Source organism: Myotis nattereri (genome assembly GCF_964212035.1).
Source record: "Myotis nattereri genome assembly, chromosome: X".
Classification (NCBI taxonomy): domain Eukaryota; kingdom Metazoa; phylum Chordata; class Mammalia; order Chiroptera; family Vespertilionidae; genus Myotis; species Myotis nattereri.
The window spans coordinates 140,177,195-140,196,939 of NC_138078.1; the positions used below are offsets into that span (position 1 = coordinate 140,177,195).

At 51.6% G+C, this 19,745-nt stretch overlaps 1 protein-coding gene and 1 pseudogene across 2 annotated transcripts in view; both read right to left on the bottom strand.

Moving 5' to 3' along the window:
* Window positions 1-416: 416 nt before the first annotated feature.
* Window positions 417-1,746, bottom strand: LOC308511898 (protein EOLA1-like; annotated as a pseudogene). Its single transcript has 2 exons — window positions 1,501-1,746; window positions 417-666 (listed from the first exon to the last, which is right to left on the bottom strand). The product of its transcript is annotated as a protein EOLA1-like (transcript).
* A 1,877-nt stretch (window positions 1,747-3,623) lies between these two features.
* LOC308511900 (melanoma-associated antigen 10-like) overlaps window positions 3,624-19,745 on the bottom strand; it is a gene marked incomplete at both ends in the record, with an annotated part of 33,120 nt that continues 16,998 nt past the window's right edge. The window contains 2 exons of the mRNA XM_081081735.1: window positions 3,624-4,413; window positions 5,371-5,462. Coding sequence (XP_080937861.1) covers window positions 3,624-4,413; window positions 5,371-5,462 — 882 coding nt within the window. The remainder of the gene's footprint in view (window positions 4,414-5,370; window positions 5,463-19,745) is intronic.

The window sequence follows — 19,745 nt, forward strand, 5'->3', positions numbered from 1 at the left end:
AATGAGGCCATGCCTAGCTGGTCACCCTCTGGCAATCATTCAGTGCCCGCTCCCAGACCACCCACAAGGACCCCTGGGTGCTACTGAAGTGTTCTCTGAGTTTGAGCAGAACAAAGAGACGGGAGTCCCAAATAATAACCACGTCTCCTAAAGCATTTTTCTCTGTAAAACCTAGGAATGAGCAGGACCAAAAAGAGTGATAGCACCAAGATATTTCCTAGCAGCTTTCCCTTTTCCCTAAAGGTCAGAGTCCTTGACACAGTCAATGAGCCCAGAGAGGCATCTCACAAGGACAGTCCCCTACATCTGGGCACAGAAATCTGTTTACGTGAACAGCAGATGGTGGGTAGTGCTCTCCATGGTGGTGCCAATTCAGTTCTACATCTGCGGCATGATGGCCCGTTGATGGTCATGATTCAGCTGGATTCTCGGTGACCTTCCTGTGGAGTCCTCCTGCCCTTAGGGGACAGGTGCTGTGGGATGCCTACCTGGAAGATATCCTTTCCCCCTTTCCTGGGTATGGGCTCCAGTAACCACCTGGGGTTTGAAAGTGCCCTTGGGTACTTCTGCTTCAGGTTGGTCAGTACAGCCTGCTTTTCCAGTTCCACAACCTCCACAGGAGCTGCGTTTACTGGGCCTGCAAAGATTCCCCCATGTCAAGGAGCCCTGGGAACCACGAGAGAAGCATTGAGACGTTTTTTCCTTCCATAAACCAAAGGCTTCCTGTGAGAGAAAAGGGTTATTCAGAGTTACACCCACTACGGGGTAAGCTGATTTCACCAAAGGGTCATGGAGTGAGCTGGGTCCCTCTGACTGAGCACTTCCGATGTGTCAAACTCTGCTCAGGGAACCCTGGGTGAGGCCCTGGGAAAGAGGGAAATGAGGAGGACAGAGCCTGGTGCACTACTGGGCAGGTCCCAGCCCGGCTGCTGGGGGCAGCACCTACAGGTCAGAAGGGCCCCAGCTGCTGTGGGGAACCCACAGGCAATCAGGTCCCAAGCTCTTCACCAGGTGCAAGAAGCTGGTGTGGGACCTCAACCACTGAGGGTTGAGCGAAAAGGCCCAGGATGCTATGGGCTGTGGGGGTGGGGCAGGTGTGTGAAGTCAGGCAGACAGCCTGAGTCTGGAGGCCACCTGACCCTCTCTGTGTGCTGTGCAGCCTCCTCTGGACTGTCACGCAAACACACATGCGTCTACACACATAAACACACATGTGGGCATATAGGCAACACCACATGCAGACTTGGACCTGTCCCTGCCTCTCAGATCAGCAATGGGAACTGAGGCCCAGTGTGGACAGAAGGGTTCACCCGGGTCGTAGGAACTCCGCCCTCGGAACCCCAGCCTGGGCCCCTTGCTGCCCCTTTGAAGGTGTGCTGCTTACACAAACCACAGCCCCACTGCCACAGGTTCAAAGCAAAACAAGCCCCAAACTCCTGAGCAAGGTCCTGGGGGTCCTCTTGGAGGGGTGTGAGCAGCTCTCGGGGTGTCAGGCCTTGCCAGCGCTCACTCCTCTCCCATACTTCTCCCTTTGGGAGCAGAGCCTGAATCTGCATGGGGTTCCACCCCAGCCTCTCCAGCAGCAGCTCCAGCCAGAGGGCTCTTCCCAGTCCCTGTGAGCAATGTGGATGGCGATGGTGCAGTTCCTGTGGCGGCTCAGTAGTGTCGCCAACGAGTCACCAGAGTCATGGCCCCATTTAAGACCAAGCCTGCATAAGGCTGCCAGGAGAGGCAGGAGAACTCCATCTCCCCAGAGGTCCGTGGGCCTCACGTGGCCTGTGGAAACCCAGAAGTGTGACTGTCAATAAGCATCATGCATCAGCCCTCCGTGTTCATGGTCTGTGGGCTGACCTCTCCCCACAATGTCCCCTGGGGCCCTGGAACCCCACTGACAGGGATGGTGGGAGAGCAGAGAGTGTTGGCTTCTTCTTCCTATCCCCACGCACTCAGCTGCCAGGCCCCATGGAAAGGGCTGGTGATGCAGATGCCTCGTCCATCAGATGGAGTCTTTGGGGAGCTCAAGGAAGAAGGTGGCGACAGGTAAGGAGAGGCACTCAGGACAGGGTGTGTTCAGTTCCACAAAGAAGGTCACTGAGACCAGGGGAGCACAGATGTGGGAGAACGGGAGCTTTGGCTTCACACCGGGTGAGTGGGTTCTAGTCCTCTCCCAGCAAAGACCCTCCTGGGCTTTGCTTCTTTTCCTCACCCTCACCCCCCCGCTCACTGTCTGCTGCCTCCTCTTTTCACCCCATGGCGCTACAGTCCCAAGGCACCCCGGACCCTCTTCGAAGGCTCCTGATTGTAAATCCTTGGGATCCAACCTCAGCTGGGCCCTGGGACACCGTGTGAGCTCAGATCATCCTGCCAGGTGTCTCCCTCGGACCCCTTGGGGAGCCACCCTCCTCTATATCCTGGCTGCACCACTCCTATCTGCTGTCAGTAGACACTCCTGGCCCCCACCTGAGCCTGCAGAAGGAATAACAGGAGCAGGAAGAATTGGCACCACTACCCACACACCACCCCCTTACAGACCGTGGGATGGGCATGACCCAAGAATCCTAGAATTCAATCCTCAAATAATGGGGGTAAGGGCAGTGCCACTGTCACCCCAGTCTACAGTGGAGAAGGTTGCACAGAAGGATGACTAGATGGCCCATGATCATGGGAGCCCTGACTGCAAGGACAGAGCCCCCACCACTGTCCTTGCCTTTTACCTGGAGAAGGGGACCTAGTACCTGGCAGAGATTGAATTCCACGGGGCTGAGTACCTGGCCCGGAACAGGACAGTCACAACCGCTGGCTATACATCATCATCATAGGGCCTGAGTTCAGTACTGCACTCCACATGAGACACCCCCCACTCTGGTTGACTCTCCCCTCCTGTCTAAAAGGACATAAACACTCCAGCTATTATGTCCTCATGTTTATGAAAACATACCCACTCTCAAAGACGAAGTCCAGGGGACAAAAGCTGCCTCCAGTTCACTCCCTTCCCAACCCAGTGTCCTGCCAGTGCCTGTGCACAGCTCCTCTCCTCTGCATTCCCTCCCTCTCTCTGGCTGGGGTGCCTTTCCCTGTGAGGACAGAGGCTCAATGAATGTTTAGGGTGTACATGAACCAGTGAGAAGGTTTATTTTTTCACTGTTTATTTTTCTACATTCTTGAATAAGCTAAGAAAATCCAGGTTTGTGTGTGTGTTTGTGTGTGTGTATGATACAAGAATTCAAAAATTAACTATTTTATCTGTTTTACAGCTAAGTTCTTTCACATTAAAAATATACGATTCCAATTCCATATTATCTTGTTACAGAGTACAAATAAAATGACAGATTCCTAATTAGTTTTACAAAATAGCAAAGCGCTTTCTCTTTAGTTAAATAACAATAAATGTGTGACCTGTGTGATTTGTAAAGTTAGGTTCTGAAGCTAATAAACATTCTACTTAAAGTAACATTTTAAAATACCAAAAATAAAAGAAGATACATTTCTAAGTCACCCCAATGGAACAGAGACACAAAGATGTCATTCACTATGATTCCCTCATCCCCAGTCAGGCCCTGCACTAAGTGCTTAGATCACGACTGCCGTCCTAAAACACAAAGTAAAGAAATCTGCCCTGGATTTCACTCAGGGAAGAAGCTACTGGCCATGGCAGAAGAGCTTGCACTGGCCATGGCAGTAGTATCATCTGTGGTGCTAACTCTGGCCTGGGCTCTCTGTTCCTCCTCTCTCAAAGCCTCCTGATACCAGTGTGTGTAGGATCTGGGGTCACACCCATTGACCTGGGCCAAAAACTCCAGGACTTTCAACTTGGTGGTCTCAGCATGGGCCCTGGGACCCCACAGGAACTCGTACCGTGCAGGATCGCTGTTGGGCACCTGCCGGTACTCCAGGTACTGTTCCTGCACCCAAACTCTGGTGAGGAGCTCCCTGGGCTCCCCATAGATGCTATGCTCCATCCCAGCATGCACCCCCATGGCATTCAGTGCTTCCCATATCTTCTCTTCGGGGACACAATCATCCTCCGAGAAGATTATAGTAAGGATGAGTATCAGAAGGCCAGTCTTGGGCATACTGTGCTCATCGCTCACCATCCCATCATAGGTGAGGCCCAGGTTGGTGACTAGGGCATAGGTGTGGCTGGTGGGGTCCATTTCCTTCACATTAATGCCATAAACCAGCTGCATGCACTCAGAGGCCTCCCTAAAGATTACAGCAAAGTGGTCCTGGTGCTCTCTGATGATGCTACTCAGCATTTCTGCCTTTGTGGTCAGCTCCTTTGTGCGATACTTCAGGAGCAGGAACTCCACCAGATCAGCTACCTTATCATTAATCACGTCTTTGGGCAAGGACTCTGGGCCTGGCAGGGCCCAGGAGGTACTCGGACCCTCCCCTTCTTCGCTGCTGGATTGCCTCAAGAGAGCAGCAGTGGCAAAGGCAGTAGGGGAGGCATAGGCACTTGGAGAGCTCAGGGGAGAACTCGGTGCCCCAGCAGCAGCAGGAACCACCTCCACCTCCTCCTCTTCCTCCTTTTCCTCCCTCTCATCCTCTTCCTCCTCCTCCTCCCCCTCCTCCTCCTCCTCTTCCCCCTCCTCCCTCTCCTCTTCCTCCTCCTCCTCCTCCTCCACCTCCTCCTGGTCCTTCTCCTCCTCCTCCTCCTCCTCCTCCTCTTCCTCCTCCTCCTCCTCCACCTCCTCCTCGTCCTTCTCCTCCTCCTCCTCCTCCTCCTCCTCCTTCTCTTCCAGCTCCTCTTCTTCCTCCTCCTCCTCCTTCTCCTCCTCCTCCTCCTCCTTCTCCTCCTCCTCCTCCTCCTCTTCCTCCTCCTTCTCTTCCTCATATGAGGTGCTTGGGTTACTTGAAAGCAGAGGATGGGAAGAGGAAGAGGAGGAGGAGGAGAAAGAGGAAGGAAAAGAAGAGGAGCAAGTGGAGGAGGAGGAGGAAGAATCCTCTTCCACAGACACGGGAATCTCAAGCTTGTAGCGTCGTCGCTTTGGAACTCGAGGCATGATGACTGATGTCAGGCAGCCACAGGAGTGCGGGCAGGAGGGGCGCAATGAGGACTCACAAGCCTGGGGGAGAGAGGAAGGGTAAGTGGCCTCAGCTGAGTACACCCTTGGCAGCTGTGAGAAAGTGGGAGTACAGGTCTCCTCTTTAGGGGTGCTCTTGGGCCTCACTGGGGTCTCTCCTCCTGGGTGGCCTGTCCCCTAAGATCCTGAATGAGGAAGTCCGATGGTTCTTCGGGGTAGAGTCGGCATAGGCCAGGGCTCTGTGGCTGGCAGTGGGGTGGGGTCGGGTACTGAGGGAGTTCTCATCTATTCTGGCATGGGGGAGACCCTAGGGACCCATTCTAGGTCAGGGCAGGCACCTCACCTTGACTGCTGGCACTGCCTGGACCTCCTCTGCTCTGTGACCTGTGTTTTGTGCCTCAGACCCAGGCCTTTATCTCCTGGTTCCTGGAGCACCTGTAAGAGGAAAGGAGGAAACACCTCAGTGTGCAGGTGGCATGCACAGCCATGGGCCTCCAGTGCTGACAAGAGGGAGGCCAGGATGCTGTGAGGTCCCCACTCTTCTGGGCTGGATGGTCTCCTGTGTCCTCCCTCAGCGTCCTCTCCTTTCCCCTGGCAGGGCCTGGAACCTCCCCTTGCTGGACCTGAGGCTAAACTCTCAGAACAAGGCTACATACCCCTGAAACTGAACAGAAGAAAGTGAGCGGGCCCCGCAACAGACCACAGCTGCCCAGAACCTCCCACGGGATACAGTATGACATGGCCAAACTCTGTGGGGTCTATCTGTCCTGGGACGGGGAGTCCCCTCAGTCCTAACTGTGACATCTGACAGGGTCTTGGATAACTTCCTGTGCTGACCGGATGCCACTTACCTTCAGACAGAAAAGCTCACCTTCCTGAGTCACTGGTGGAGGACGTGAGGGACAGCACGGCTAGCCACCATGTTCCACTTTCTCTCGTGGCTGACAGAAGTGGCAAAGTAAGGCTGGGACTCCCCCTGTTGTGATGTGAGGGGTTTCCTCAGTCCTCAGCTGAACCTTGAAAAGAGACAGCAAGACTCGGGAGCAGGGGAGGAGCATTAGGGGTCCTTCTGTCTTTCCTCAGATTGCTCACCTGCAAAGAGGTCAGGGCCCGGGCCACCTCCCCCTCCTCCTTTGCTGACCTGCATGTGCTCCCCTCAGTCCAGGTCTCTCACCGACCTGAGCCTGCCCCCCCCTCCCCCCCGCCACATCAGAGCGCTCTCAGTTGGACAGCCCTGCCTGGTGTGTCAGAGCTGAAAGCGGAAGTGGGGTGCCTGTCCGTGAGGTCCACATTTGTTCTGGAGGACAATTCCCCATCCTTCCTCCCGCATGGCCAATAGCTTGGCCACCTGCAGTGCCCGAGTGTCCTGGCTCTGCTGTCCATACGCCTCACCCTTTGTGTAAGGTCCCACCTCTTTCACCTTCCTGAGAGCAAAGGGAGGGGGAGAAGCCATGGGAAAGCGATTCCAGAAATCCCAGGGCTGAGAGCAAGTGCGGGCATCTGTGGGGTTCCCACTGTGGTGGGATCCAAGGTTCCCTCAGTTCTCCCTTAGGAACCTCCCTTGACTCTGGCAGGTGCTGGCCCCACCCTCTGCTGGTGTGAGGTCCTGCTCTTTAAACCCAAGCCCCAGACTGTCAGACCCAGATGCACCAATGAGGAAATGCCCCCTAGGATCATCCTCCACGAGGCCTGGCCGATGGACCGTGGAGGGCCCTGGGCCCACCCTCTGCCGTTCTCAAGTATTGTTCCCGGTACCGACCCGGGGGTGCAAGTCAGCACAAGCTGTGTGTGGTCATCCTCCAGCGGGATCCCAGCACTGACTCTGGTTTGGTTTCCAGGGTCCCTGCGTCCTGCCTCAGGGTCCTCACCTCAACTCTGGCAGGTCCCTGGCCCACCATCTGCGAGATGGGGTCCTCCTCCCCGTACAGAACCCCCAGAGTCTCTGAGACCGGGACTGACTCTGATCTAGGTTCCAGGGTCCCTGGCCCACCATCTGCCGAGATGGGGTCCTCCTCCCTGTACGGAACCCCCAGAGTCTCTGAGACCGGGACTGACTCTGGTCTAGGTTCCAGGGTCCCTGGCCCACCATCTGCGAGATGGGGTCCTCCTCCCTGTACTGAACCCCCAGAGTCTCTAGGACCGGGACTGACTCTGGTCTAGGTTCCAGGGTCCCTGGCCCACCATCTGCCGAGATGGGGTCCTCCTCCCTGTACGGAACCCCCAGAGTCTCTGAGACCGGGACTGACTCTGGTCTAAGTTCCAGGGTCCCTGGCCCACCATCTGCCGAGATGGGGTCCTCCTCCCTGTACGGAACCCCCAGAGTCTCTGAGACCGGGACTGACTCTGGTCTAGGTTCCAGGGTCCCTGGCCCACCATCTGCGAGATGGGGTCCTCCTCCCTTACGGAACCCCCAGAGTCTCTGAGACCAGGACTGACTCTGGTCCAGCTTCCAGGGTCCCTGGCCCACCATCTGCCGAGATGGGGGTCCTCCTCCCTGTACGGAACCCCCAGAGTCTCTGAGACCAGGACTGACTCTGGTCCAGCTTCCAGGGTCCCTGGCCCACCATCTGTGAGATGGGGTCCTCCTCCCTGTACTGAACCCCCAGAGTCTCTGAGACCGGGACTGGAAGCGGAAGGGAGGAAGGGGGTGTGGTCATCCTCCCACATGGCCCCCGCCCTGTGCTGACGGGGGTCCTCATCCTCACAGCCACCCCCACAGACTCTCAGACCCGCCTGCGGAGGTCAGGTAATGTCCCGCGTGTCCCCCTCCCGAGTCCTGCGGGCTGGCTCTGTGAGGGTCTGGGGTCCTCCCATCCCCAACTGCGAGCTGACCGGGACTCTGGGAAGCTGCTTTGGCCTCCATGCGGAGGAGAGGCCCAGCTCCTTACCACCGCCCCTTCCCAGCCCCCGCTGTGCAGTCCGGACACCCCGCATGGCCACCCGCCACGGGGCCCCTCGCGGAGGACAGCAGGGGCACCTGTGCAGCTTCCCGCTGCGGTGCGGTGGGACCCGGGTGCTCACCGGGACTCCCGCAGGGCCCGGCCCGCCTCAGCCCAGGTGAGGTCCGCCCCACCCCGCCAAGCCCCGCAAGGCCCGCGTCATGGGAGCCCACGGGAAGGTCACAGAGGCTGCCTACCGCTGTGGGCTTCACCCCCTGCGGGCCTGGGGCTGGCTCTGCGCCTGACGGCAGGGGCCCTGGGTCCAGCCCCGTCTGCGGGACCCGGGTGGTCTCGGGCCTTCTCCCACGCAGCCGCCCGCCACATGGACCCTGGAGGCCCTGGGCCCGCCTGGGCCCTGTGGAGGGACGCGCCTCGCCCCTCACCCCCGAGTCCCCTGACCTGGCTGCGCCAACCACGACCGGCCGCGTGTGGCCACCCCCAGGGGCCTCCCAGGACGGAAACCGTTGTCCCAGGGCCCGGGGTCCCTCGCCTTCCCGGGCACCCTCACCTGGACTCGGGCGGGTCCCGGGCCGCCCTCGGGATGTGACTGTGTTTAGGATCTCCTGGGCATCCCCAGGGTCTCAGAGACCCGGATGCGGAAGTGAGGAACGAGCTCAGGCAGCGTCTCTGAGACCCGGATGAGGCGTGTGTGGTCCGCGTCCCAGAAGCCCTTCCATGTTGAGCCTGTGGTGGGGGCAGGGTCTCTTCCGCCCCCGCTGCTCACCCTGACTCTAGGCAGCTTCTGCCCCCCTCTGCTAACCAGAAGCCCTGCTCTTGATGGATGTCCCCGCCTGAGGCCCGTCCTGGAAGGCAGGTGGACCCGAACAGAATCGGAGGTTCTGCTGCCTGCCTCAAGGACAGCCAAAAGCAGGGGGCGGGTGCTGCCGAGAAAGGAAAGGATTGATTCCCGAGTCCCCTGACCTGGGCCAATGGTGGACTCCTGTCCCAAAGACCACTGTCCCCCTCCTACCTAAGCCCGCCTTTCTTGTTGTTGTCTTCATTGCCAACAGTGTTACAGAGGTCCCCTATTCCTCATGGACCCCTTCCAGCCGGAACCAGCCCCTGCCCCAGGCCTTCACTACACTATTGCCTGTGTCCATGGGTTATGCACCCAAGTTCTTTACTCCATCTCTTCCCACCCACCCGCGCTTCTCCTCTGAGATTTAACAATCTGTTCCAGGCTTCTAAGTCTCAGGATCTATTTTGTTCATCAGTTTAGTTTGCTCTTTACACCCCACATAGGAGAGAGATCGTGTGATACTTGCCTTTCTGGCTTATTCCACTTAGCATAGTAGCCTCTGGGTCCCTCCATGCTGTCTCACAGGGCAACAGATTGCTGTGCCCAGATCTAGGCGACTGTCCTCCTGAGATGCCTCTCTGGGCTCACTGACTGTCTCAAGGACTCTGACCTTTAGGGAAAAGGGAAAGCTGCCAGGCAATATCTTGGTGCTGTCACTCTTTTTGGTTCTGCTCATTCCTGGGTTGTACAAAGAGAAATGTTTTAGAAGTGGTTAGTGTTCGGGACTCCTTTACACGTTTTCCCTCTCTTGGTCTGGTCCAGTGGTTGGCAAACTCATTAGTCAACAGAGTCAAATATCAACAGTACAACGATTGAAATTTCTTTTGAGAGCCAAATTTTTTAAACGTTAAACTATATTGGTATGTACATTCAACTTTAAATTCAACTTTAAATTCGCGGTTTTCGTCTTCCGTTTTTCTTTGCTTCTTCTTTGTAGCCATCTCAAACAGGGCACCTAAAAAATGTTTCATTTTATAATAATAAAGCCACCAACACAAAAGAATTACAATTCTTAAATTGATGACAAAAATACCTGTAGGATTTGCAGCTGGTTGGAAAAATAAAGGTAACTTTATGCTTTGAGTAGGTACTTTTGTACCTACTCAAATCACACGCGCGTGATTTGCGGACAGGACTAGCACTAACCACTGCACAATGAGACTGCTGACTGACTGGCTCACTCAACTCGTGCATGAATCGCGCATGCCTCCCCCATGCTGCGTATCCCGCGGCCCGCCTGCGCTGTGTCTCCCATCTCCCACCCAACCGACCGACACCCCCCACTTCTTCTAATGCCACTTCTTCAAAATAGACTCGCCGAGACCGAAAAAACCGACTTCTGCGCATGGGCCATGAAGTTTCAATCGCACTGTATATGCATGCCCGCACTTGGTATTTGTGGAAGAGCCACACTCAAGGGGCCAAAGAGCCACCTGTGGCTCGTGAGCCGAGTTTTGCTGACCACTGGTCTGGTCAAACTCAGAGAACATTTCAGCAGCATCCAGGGGACCTTGTGGAAGATCTGGGAGTGGTCACTGAATCATTGCCAGAGGGTGGCCAACCAGGCACGGTCTCGTGTCCCTTGAAGGAGACACTAGAATTTTCAAGAACGCGCTGGTCTGCCCTGGCAAGTGACTGGTCTGCTGTAAAAATGTCCCTGGGCTCACAAGGGCATGCATTACACATGTCACATCACTACCTCATGACCCAACAACAGATCTGAAATACAGCTCCAATGGAACAGTGATGATAGAGCTTTCTGTTTTACTGTGTGGGCAATCTTTTTTTGAGTCCCTTCTAGCAGGGTTACTAATGGTTGTTAGCTTTCTCCCAGGCTTTGACTGGAATGGCCCATCTTCTGAGCCAGACTGGCTCTGTTGTGCACTGCTTAGCAGATGGGGTGGCCCAGGTTCTAGGTGGGCCTCTCAGCTAGGCCCCTCAAACTTGGGCTAGAAACACTCGGATGCTGATCAGGAACTTCCTGGCATTATAGGGAGACCCAAAAGTAAAGACCCTCTTATTTCACGTTGCGTGACTAATATAAGGTGATTCCCCCAAGGTCAGGAGCCAGGTGGTTCTGTCTCTTGTCCAGTAGGCAAGGCTCAGGGGACCAGATCTTCCTGGGCTTGCCTCAGGACCCCCTAGCCAGTTCCTTGCCAAGGGTGTGAAAATGAACGAGGACAACTGGGACAAAAGCCTGTCTGGAGCCAGGATTTCTAGCCTCCTCTGGCTTATCTGATGAGGTGTGTGGCATGGAAATAGAAGAACACGGACTCACAATTCTCATTGGATTGTTTATTTTGTACCAGGTAGTTTTTGTCTTTCCTTATTAAAGCAGAAATGGATTCATGATTAAAAAGCCTGTGACATTATGGGCCTGCATTGTCCTTGAATTGCTCACACAGTGAACACTTGTTATCTGAGGAGCCCTATGCTACTCCTCCTCAGCCTGGTCAGGGTCCTGCAGTGGAGCTATGTCTGAAAGGCCAGCAATCAGAGCAGAATAGGAGATGTTGTACAAAGACATCACTGAACCTTGTAGTAATTCATTTGCGGGGGTAGGGAGCAGATCCCCTGTGGCATTGCTTCTGGCAGTAGACATGGGCACAAACATGACACTACCAGAAGTGCCCTCCCCACTTGAACCACTTGCTGCACTTGGGCACTGGACCTCCCTGGCACTCTCCATGGGCTGAGGAACCGAGAACTGGAATGCCTGGGTGGCATTGGGTCCCCAATCATTCTTGCCTGTCTCCTGAGCCTTTTGTTCGGCTTCTTTGCCGCCGTTGTTGTGGTGTGTTCTTGGGGAGTGTCTTGTGGGGGCATCCTCTTCTTTCTCTTTGGGGGGGGGGTGACACTGGTCCCTGGACAAAGGCGCGTCATCTGGTTGCCTTGTGTTGTAATGTTCTCGAGGAGCCAAGTCTTGCCTCTCTGGAAATTGCAATTTCTGTAGATCTGAAACATTAATTAATTTAGTCACTTGTTGAGAAAATATACCAATTTGACATTAACTGGCCTCTCAGAGTCTTTACTCATCCCTGCAGGTTATCTCTAAGGGGGCTATAGTTTCAAATGAAAATCTATACTTTCTCATCTTTTGGTAAATACTGTATCATGCGAAAAAGGGTTAGACCCTGAAATCATGCCCTTTTGGTATATCGTTCTCCTGGGTCCACTAAGACGATGTTTGAGAAACAAGGAACATGGGAAATGGGAAGACTTTCTACATTACCATCATCCTGTTCCCTGCAGAGCAAACTGAAGAGTTGCCTGGGCATATTTTGCTAAAGACATGGCGGTTCAGGAAGCAGATGAAACTCTTCAGGCTTTTCGATTCAAAGATTTGCTCCTCGCCCCTTCGGCAAAGAATCTCCCTCTGGAAAAGATTTTCATCAATGATCATGGTGTCTCTGTTTCATTCCAGCCCACAGACGAGAAGGCGTCATCCTCCACTAGTCTCCAAAGCTTTCTTGGGAAGGACAGCCCAAGAAGAATGTTGTTTCCTTCCACGTTGGTGGTGCCTTGGTTTGGGTCCTGTGGTTGCGGGTTGTGTTGGGGGCTTGGATCTGGGCTCTCTTCTTGGTCCCTGTGCCCCTCCAAAGCCTCCCTTGGACCCACATGAGGATCTGGGGATGTATCATATTGGACCATTATTGGTGGTTGTCCATCCGTCTGATGGGGTCAGCTTGGCTTCTTGCATCTCAGAGGTATTCTGATTAGCCATGTTGATGCTCTACATCAAAAAGCACTTGTTACCCAGGATCCTATCACTTCAAAAGTGGGTCAGAAATGCCTTTGGTCACAGCAGTGATGCCCTGTATATACTGTCCTCAAAATTCTAGAGTCTCAGTGGGGGGGCAACCAACTGCTTAAGTCATGTGATGTCACAAAGGTGACTTATGGCTGCTCTGGAGTGTGGGCCCTGGCCAAGTGTGGGGGAGTGGACATCTTTAGAGCCCCCATCTTCTCTCTTTTCAAATAGTACAGAAAAACAGGGGTCAGGTTAATAGCAAAGTGCTCATCTGCTTCCAGGCACAGTGTTTCTTGTTTCTAGGCACTAGATGTGTTGAGAAGTCATGATCCTATCTCTACTCCCACCCCTACAGAGGGGGAGGCCTGTTGATGGCCTCTTTGCTGCTCAAGGGCAAGGCCCTGGTTAGTCCTCACTTGGGCTACCACCAAGATTTCCTGGGTCAGATGGGCCCCTGGGGGACTGTACCTCCATGAAATTGGTGGTTGGCCCAGTCTCAGGAGGTAGCCCCAGTCTTCAATGCACCCCTCACAAGTTTCCTGCTTTGGTCTCTTCCAGCTGTACCTGCTGTTTTGTGGATCCTGCTCAGATGAGCTCAAAAGAGAGTCCTATTTTCTTACCCCTGGGTCAAGTTATCCCTAGAGTAGGGCAGTCCTCCAGCACATTTGAGATCATTCCTCTCATTCCTCAATCTCAGTTCTACCCAAAGCACCTCAGAAACAATGTTACCCATGGGGTTGCTGTGGGAATGGGCAGCACACCCTCTGATGTCCTGGCGGTGGGGGGAGGGGATCGTCTTCAGCTCTGTTGCCGGCAAATCTCACCTCTATTAGGTCACAACAGGTTTCGCTTTAGTTTCCATTTCTTCCCCATAGGAACTCTTCTCACTACCCAAGATGGGCTCACTTTGGGACACCTGCATTTGTCTTCCCAAATCACCCTCCACAGACCCTGAGACTCACACTCCATTAAGGCTTTTGCTTTCCCAGATTACTGATCTCTTATTTCCAAGTTGGATCTCCTTTGGTACTTTCCATTTTAATTACTGATTTGGAGGTTGGGTACATATTCAGCTCTGTGGAAACAAAGCATTGCACTGTCTCATTCTCATGCCAGCCCTATTCTCCTTACCAGAAGACCCCTCCCCCACCTGTGTGTTCCTCTCCTGCCATTACTTAAAGGTAGCTACAATGAATCATTTTGTTTGCCCTTACCTTAGATACTTTTCAAAGAAACTATTTTACATAGACTGACTGCCAAGGAGAATGACAATTTCATTAGGTAGCCATGGCTGAAGCAAGCCCATACGAATATAATCCCAAATATGTACTTGAACATGGAGGAAAGACTGGGTGTGGAATGAGAGAAAAGCCAAATTGAAATAATCTTCACCAAGGAGGAGAGGATACTACAGTGGTTTCTTTGTAGTCCATTTTCTCTAGCTGTTGTGGAGAACTTTGGTCCTAATACTCACTCTGAATAGGGAGAACAAAGGGTACCATGGGAAAGCACTACTGCACTGGTTCTAGGTCCTTATCCCATCTCTTCCACTAAGTGGTGTCATTCCTCTTTTCTGAGTGTCAATCCTTTGTTTCTGAAAGGGAACCTAAAGGCATTAGGGAAGAGAATTCCCCAAGGGCCAGGGCATTTTCTGAGTATATGCATGTGTATTGTTTTCTTTATTTTGTTTTGACTGCAGCTATATGTAAGGTAATGTTTCTCATATCAGTAGCTGACCACTAAGCTATAATAACAAGAATTCCATGGTAAAACATGACAAGAATACATTCTTTCCAAAAATAGTTTAGAAAAATCATGGAACAAACAAATTATAGCATGATGGGCAACAACAAATCTTGGGGCGGTGGAAATATGATCTCCTGAATTATGATACTCAACATGGTCTGATTTCAGAAAAAAAAAGTATATAGAGGCATTCAAAGAAAGACAATACAGCTAATTCTTAAGAAAAATGAAATTAGTACAAACTGCCCCTGAGGAAGCACAGACATTGGTCTCAGTAGCTAAACTAGGAAATGTCAACTAGGATATGGCAGGGGTGAGATGCCAGTGTTGGCAGTCTGCATGCAGAGCCCTGGTTCTCTTCCATAGGCCAGAATGCCTGGGTCCTGGGCTGGTAATGTCTCAAGTTTGGGGGTGCTTCTGCTTCATGGACATCCTGGAAAATCATTGAGCTTTGTTCCCAGATCAAGCAGGGGGCCTACTGAGGGAAGGTGGACTTGCATGTGGGGGAGGATGTGCAAGAAAGGATGCTCTGCATATTCACCTCTTATTTGATCACAGGCACCACACTTAATAAAAGGATTGTGCAGCTCACACTTTGGGCACAAACCAGGACAGGTATCCCTGCTGACATCAGTCAAGGAAAATAAGCCATGTGTCCAAGACAATGGCCTTGTACCCTCTGGGCCAGGACAGAGGGCAGCATGCTAAGCGCACCCAAGAGTAATCTGAGCATGAGGCATTTCATGTGCTGGGCCATGACAGCCAAAACGTCTTAAAAACAAATCATGTTCAGGGGACCAGAGGAGGCAATGGCTGGTCCAGAACACTTAATTTTACTTTTGTTCCCAGGAGGGCATAGGTGACAGGGTCTAGGAAAACAAAATGAAAGTCAACCAGAAATAGTTGCATAGAGAGGGGTGTATTCTAAGGTCTCCCAAGTGTGTAAAATGTGGCAGTTGGTGCTTAAAGTAGTAGAGTCCGGTGATTTTGCCATTTGGACTCATTCCCCAAACCTCCTTTAGCCAAGGCCTCAGCTTTAGTCCTCAGGGGACCCCTCCCATGTTCTGTTTGTTCCCTTTTTCTCTGTTCCTTCACAAGTGAAGGTGCCTGAGGCCAAAGAGTGAATAGTAGTAGGTGGAAGAGGTAGACCCACTGAGTGGTCCACCCCAAGAGAAAGAAGTGCTGTCATTCTCTGTGGTGTCGGGCCTGATTTGTGGAAAATGCAGGCCCCTTTCTACCTGTGCACCCATTAGGCCTTGTGGATAATTGTGTTTACAATCACTATGATGGTGGCCACATGAAACAAGGGCCCACCAATTCCACAGCTACCAACCAGGTGCTCTGGGCCAGGGCAGAGGGCACCAAAAGTGGATATTGGTGGTCACATGGCTATATAACTAGCAAAGCAGCGATTCCTGAGAGAGCTTTCTGAGAGAAGCACAAATGTGAACACTTGTTCCCCAAGAAAGCCTTACAAATCCCCACAGAACTCCCCAGGAGGAGTGGTGATCCCCCGACTGGAAACATATGATAATGTCTGGGAGATAATTTCATTTTCCCAACTAGGGAAGAAGCAGGGGATGCTGCTGACATCTGGTGGGCAGAAACCAGGGATGCTACTAAACAGCCTACAGTGCCTAGGACAGCTCCTCACACAGAGAATGACCTAACCCACAATGTGCCAGGTACCACTGGGCAGACCTAGAATGTAATTTACATGCCCTTGTCTCTCACATCCTTTCACGAGATACTGACCCAAGGCCCTAATTTTCAAAGTAGGGCTGAGAGAAATGAATTCATCCTCCCCAAATATAAAAATCATTTGACATGTGCAGGTAAACATGAAGTTCAGGTCAAAATGGGATAAATTTAGGTAACCAAGGTGATGGAATCAATGTCACTCATAGGAACTTTATTTCTGATAGGGAGGTGCTTGGGCTTGGTAAAACACAGGATGACAGGCTTTGAATGTTTGGCAGACCCACTGGCTCTTATTAAACAGCTAAATTTCAGGCGGCAAGGAAACATTTGTTTCTTTGTGCATAGGTGTCTATATAACAGTGAACACACAGCTTAAAGTCTCAAAATCCCAAACTCTGTGTTCTTCAGCTATATTTCAGACCCCAGTTTGGCAGTAAAACAGCATTAAGCATTTGGACCAAACTGGGCTCAGTTGTGGTGATGGGCACTTGCATGAGCTTTGGTGAGTGAGCTCTCTGTGGAAGAAAACCATTGTGGGGTTGGTGTGCACTTTCATGAGGAAAGGCCCCAAGCTCTTCAAACTGGCAGTTAAGGCTGATTATAGGCCAAGCCTGGCTTTTGTCCACATTTCCAGCAGAAGAAGGGTCTTTGGCCTGGTGTCAGGGTGCAGAGACAGTCCTATGATACAGTTTTAGATAATGGGAGACCCCAAGAAAGGGGCAGTTGGAGGGGTCCCACATTGTCAGGGACAGATTTCTCATATGGGGCCAGGGGCCAGGCTAGTGCACCTCACTAGGGCCCTGGGAAAAACCCCAGCAGATAAGCCTCTTCCTCTCAGAGAAGACCTGGTGAAATTCAAGTGGCTCCCAGGGAGCACCCCAATCTCTAGAGAACCTCTTACATCTGAGAGGGCACTCGGATCCAGCAAGCAGAGCTGGAGACCAGGCCATTGCAGGAACAATTCTGTGGGGATTCAGGGGGGATCCAGTGAGGATAAGCTCTACCTACCAGGAACCTCTGTGGAGGGGCACAAGAGAGACATGTCTACTTCCTAGGCCTCTGACTTTCTGGACTTGAGAGTTAGACCAACAGGAACCAGGAACTGGGCCATTCAAGAGTCCTTGCATTATGAGACCATCTCTTGCCATTAAGTTCAAAAAGAGCCTGGAAAATAGTCTCTACACACCATTAGGGAAAGTCCCTGGAGCCCACACATTGGTCTTCCCAGGTGCAGTGACAGAGATCCTGGTGTTCCTGGGCACAGGGTGTTTCCTCAGATTGAGGCTTAAGTGAGTATAGTCTCCCTACCTTCTCATCATTCCTACTGACCACCTTGTCACATATCAGGGACATTAGCCTACCCCCATATTGAGTGTGAGGAGCACAAGTTAGACTAATAAATACCTCAGGGTCACACCAACATGAAGCAACTTGCCAAGCCATAGAATTGGAAGCCTGGCCTGAAGCTGTGCTGGGCCCTGGGACAATGATGATCTTGGTTTTGACACCTTTAACAAGTCCTTCTGTTGTCAATGGTTTTTCTTCCATGTTGAGGGGCAGGTTTGTGTCCAGCACATTGAAGTTGATACTGCCAGCCTCTTTGTTCCTCAGTAGATGGGTGAAGAATGCATCACCTTATGGGCATTCCTAGGTAAGGCAGGGATGAGTATTCCCTAGGATGGCTGACGCTTAAGCTTGTAACTACTGAAACTACATGTTTACCTTTTTCATGGGCGATTTTCTGAAATGTTTCCACACTTCTTGATGCCATACATAGGAGTGTCTATCCACCATGTACTAGCTCCTGCATAAACTGACCCCTTTCCTCACAACAATTCCTCAGTTTCTTTAGGGCAATGGTGGTTCAATGATGCCCTCAACATCCACTGAGACATGTTAGCAAGCCAGCCTGAGTTCAGCCCAGGTGTGGGACATTTTCATGAGGTGTGCCACACTACCTTTGGTGGCTGCGTGTTCTTATACAAGAGAAAGTGAGGCCCCTGAGCACTCAGCACAACACCTACACAGACTTGACTGATCATACATGAACTGTTCAACATCTTACATTCTAGATACGAGCTGGGTTTCAGCTAAGGGTGGCACTACTAAGCCTGCCTGCTCCATGTGGACAGTGAGCAGCAGAAACTGCACAGGGAGGTTTAAAGAGCATTTAAGGAGATTTTACACTGACAGGTAACAATATGCAGACTTTCTATTGTATTTGTGAAAGGGGAAATTCAGCTGGGACTCATTGGCTCTCCCATGGGTATGGTGACAGCAAGAGACATTCACAAACATTGCTGCGGAAAGAGTGGGAGAGTTCGACTGAGTTAGGTACAAGGAAGGCTACAACCACAACCAGCCAGAGGACTTCTGGGAAATCACTGGTGATGGGTAGTCATAATTGCCACTCCTTTTGGTCACAATCCATAGCTAGTAGAGGTCAGAGTTATCTTAAGTAACTTAATAGCAGTCCAACATGAATGATGTGAAATGGACAGAACTGATGAAAGAAACAGACTGTCTTACAATAGAAGTTAGAGACTTCAATATCCCTCTCAATGGAATGAATTGTGTCCCGCCCCGCCCTATCAAATCACGTGTTGAAGCCCCAACTCCTCATGTGACTGTATTTTGAGATAGGCCTTTAGGGAAGAAAAGAAGGTTAAAAGAAAAACACCAATCTAATAGGATGAGTGTCTTTTGAAGAAGAGGAAAAGAAGTCAGAGATCTCTACTTTCATTTTTTTCTCTTTTTCTTCTTCTTCTTCTTCTTCTTCTTCTTCTTCTTCTTCTTCTTCCTCTCTCTCTCTCTCTCTCTCTCTCTCTCTCTCTCTCTCTCTCTTCCTCTCTCTACTTGGGCACAGAAAAGGCCACGTGAGAGACATAGTAATTAGCAGTCATCTCCAAGCCAGGAAGATAGGCCCTCCCTTCCTCCCTAGAAACCAAATTTTTCACCACCTTAATCTTGGACTTGTGGCCTCCAGAATTATGTGAGACAATACATTTCTGTTGTGTGAACCACCCAGTCTGTGGGACTTGTTATGGCAATCCCAGCAGACTAACATACCCCTCTGTCAATAATGGATAGAACAACTAGAAAGAAGCTCAATAATGGAATCAAAGAACTGAACACCACAAGAACCATCTCTAGTGAAAGACATCTATAACAACCCCTCCCCGCCCCTGACAACAATAGAATAAATGTGCTTCTCAAGTGCACAAGTAACTTTCTTCAAGATAATCCACATGTTTGACCACAAAGCATACCTCAATAAATTTACAAGGATTGGAACAAAAGGATTGAAATCATGCAAAGTATGTTCTCTGACCAACATGGAATGAAATCAGACATCAGTTACAGAAGGAAGCTTGGGTAAACAAATGTTTGAACGATAAAGAACCCAATACATGAGTAGAAAAACTTCTCCTGCATCATCATGCCAAGCCATTGAAGTAGATACTCTTCCTTCAAGGAGAGTAAGCAAAACCGCTGTCCCCTGAAGTGGCAGTGGCTTCACAGAGTGACTTCCTTCCAAAGAAGAGAATGTGGAAAGGGAAAATAAAGGGTCACTTTACAGTGGGGAAACCTGATGAACTCTACCTGTGTCACCTGATCAAGGTCAGCATCAGCAATGAATATGTGTGATCATAATATGTCGGTGCCCTTCATATGATCTGATGATTATGGTCTTTAACTCCCTGGTCCTCCTACCGTAAACCCGGAGCCCCAGTCTAAGCATGAGAAACACATCAGAAAATCCCAGTGCAAGGACATCCTAT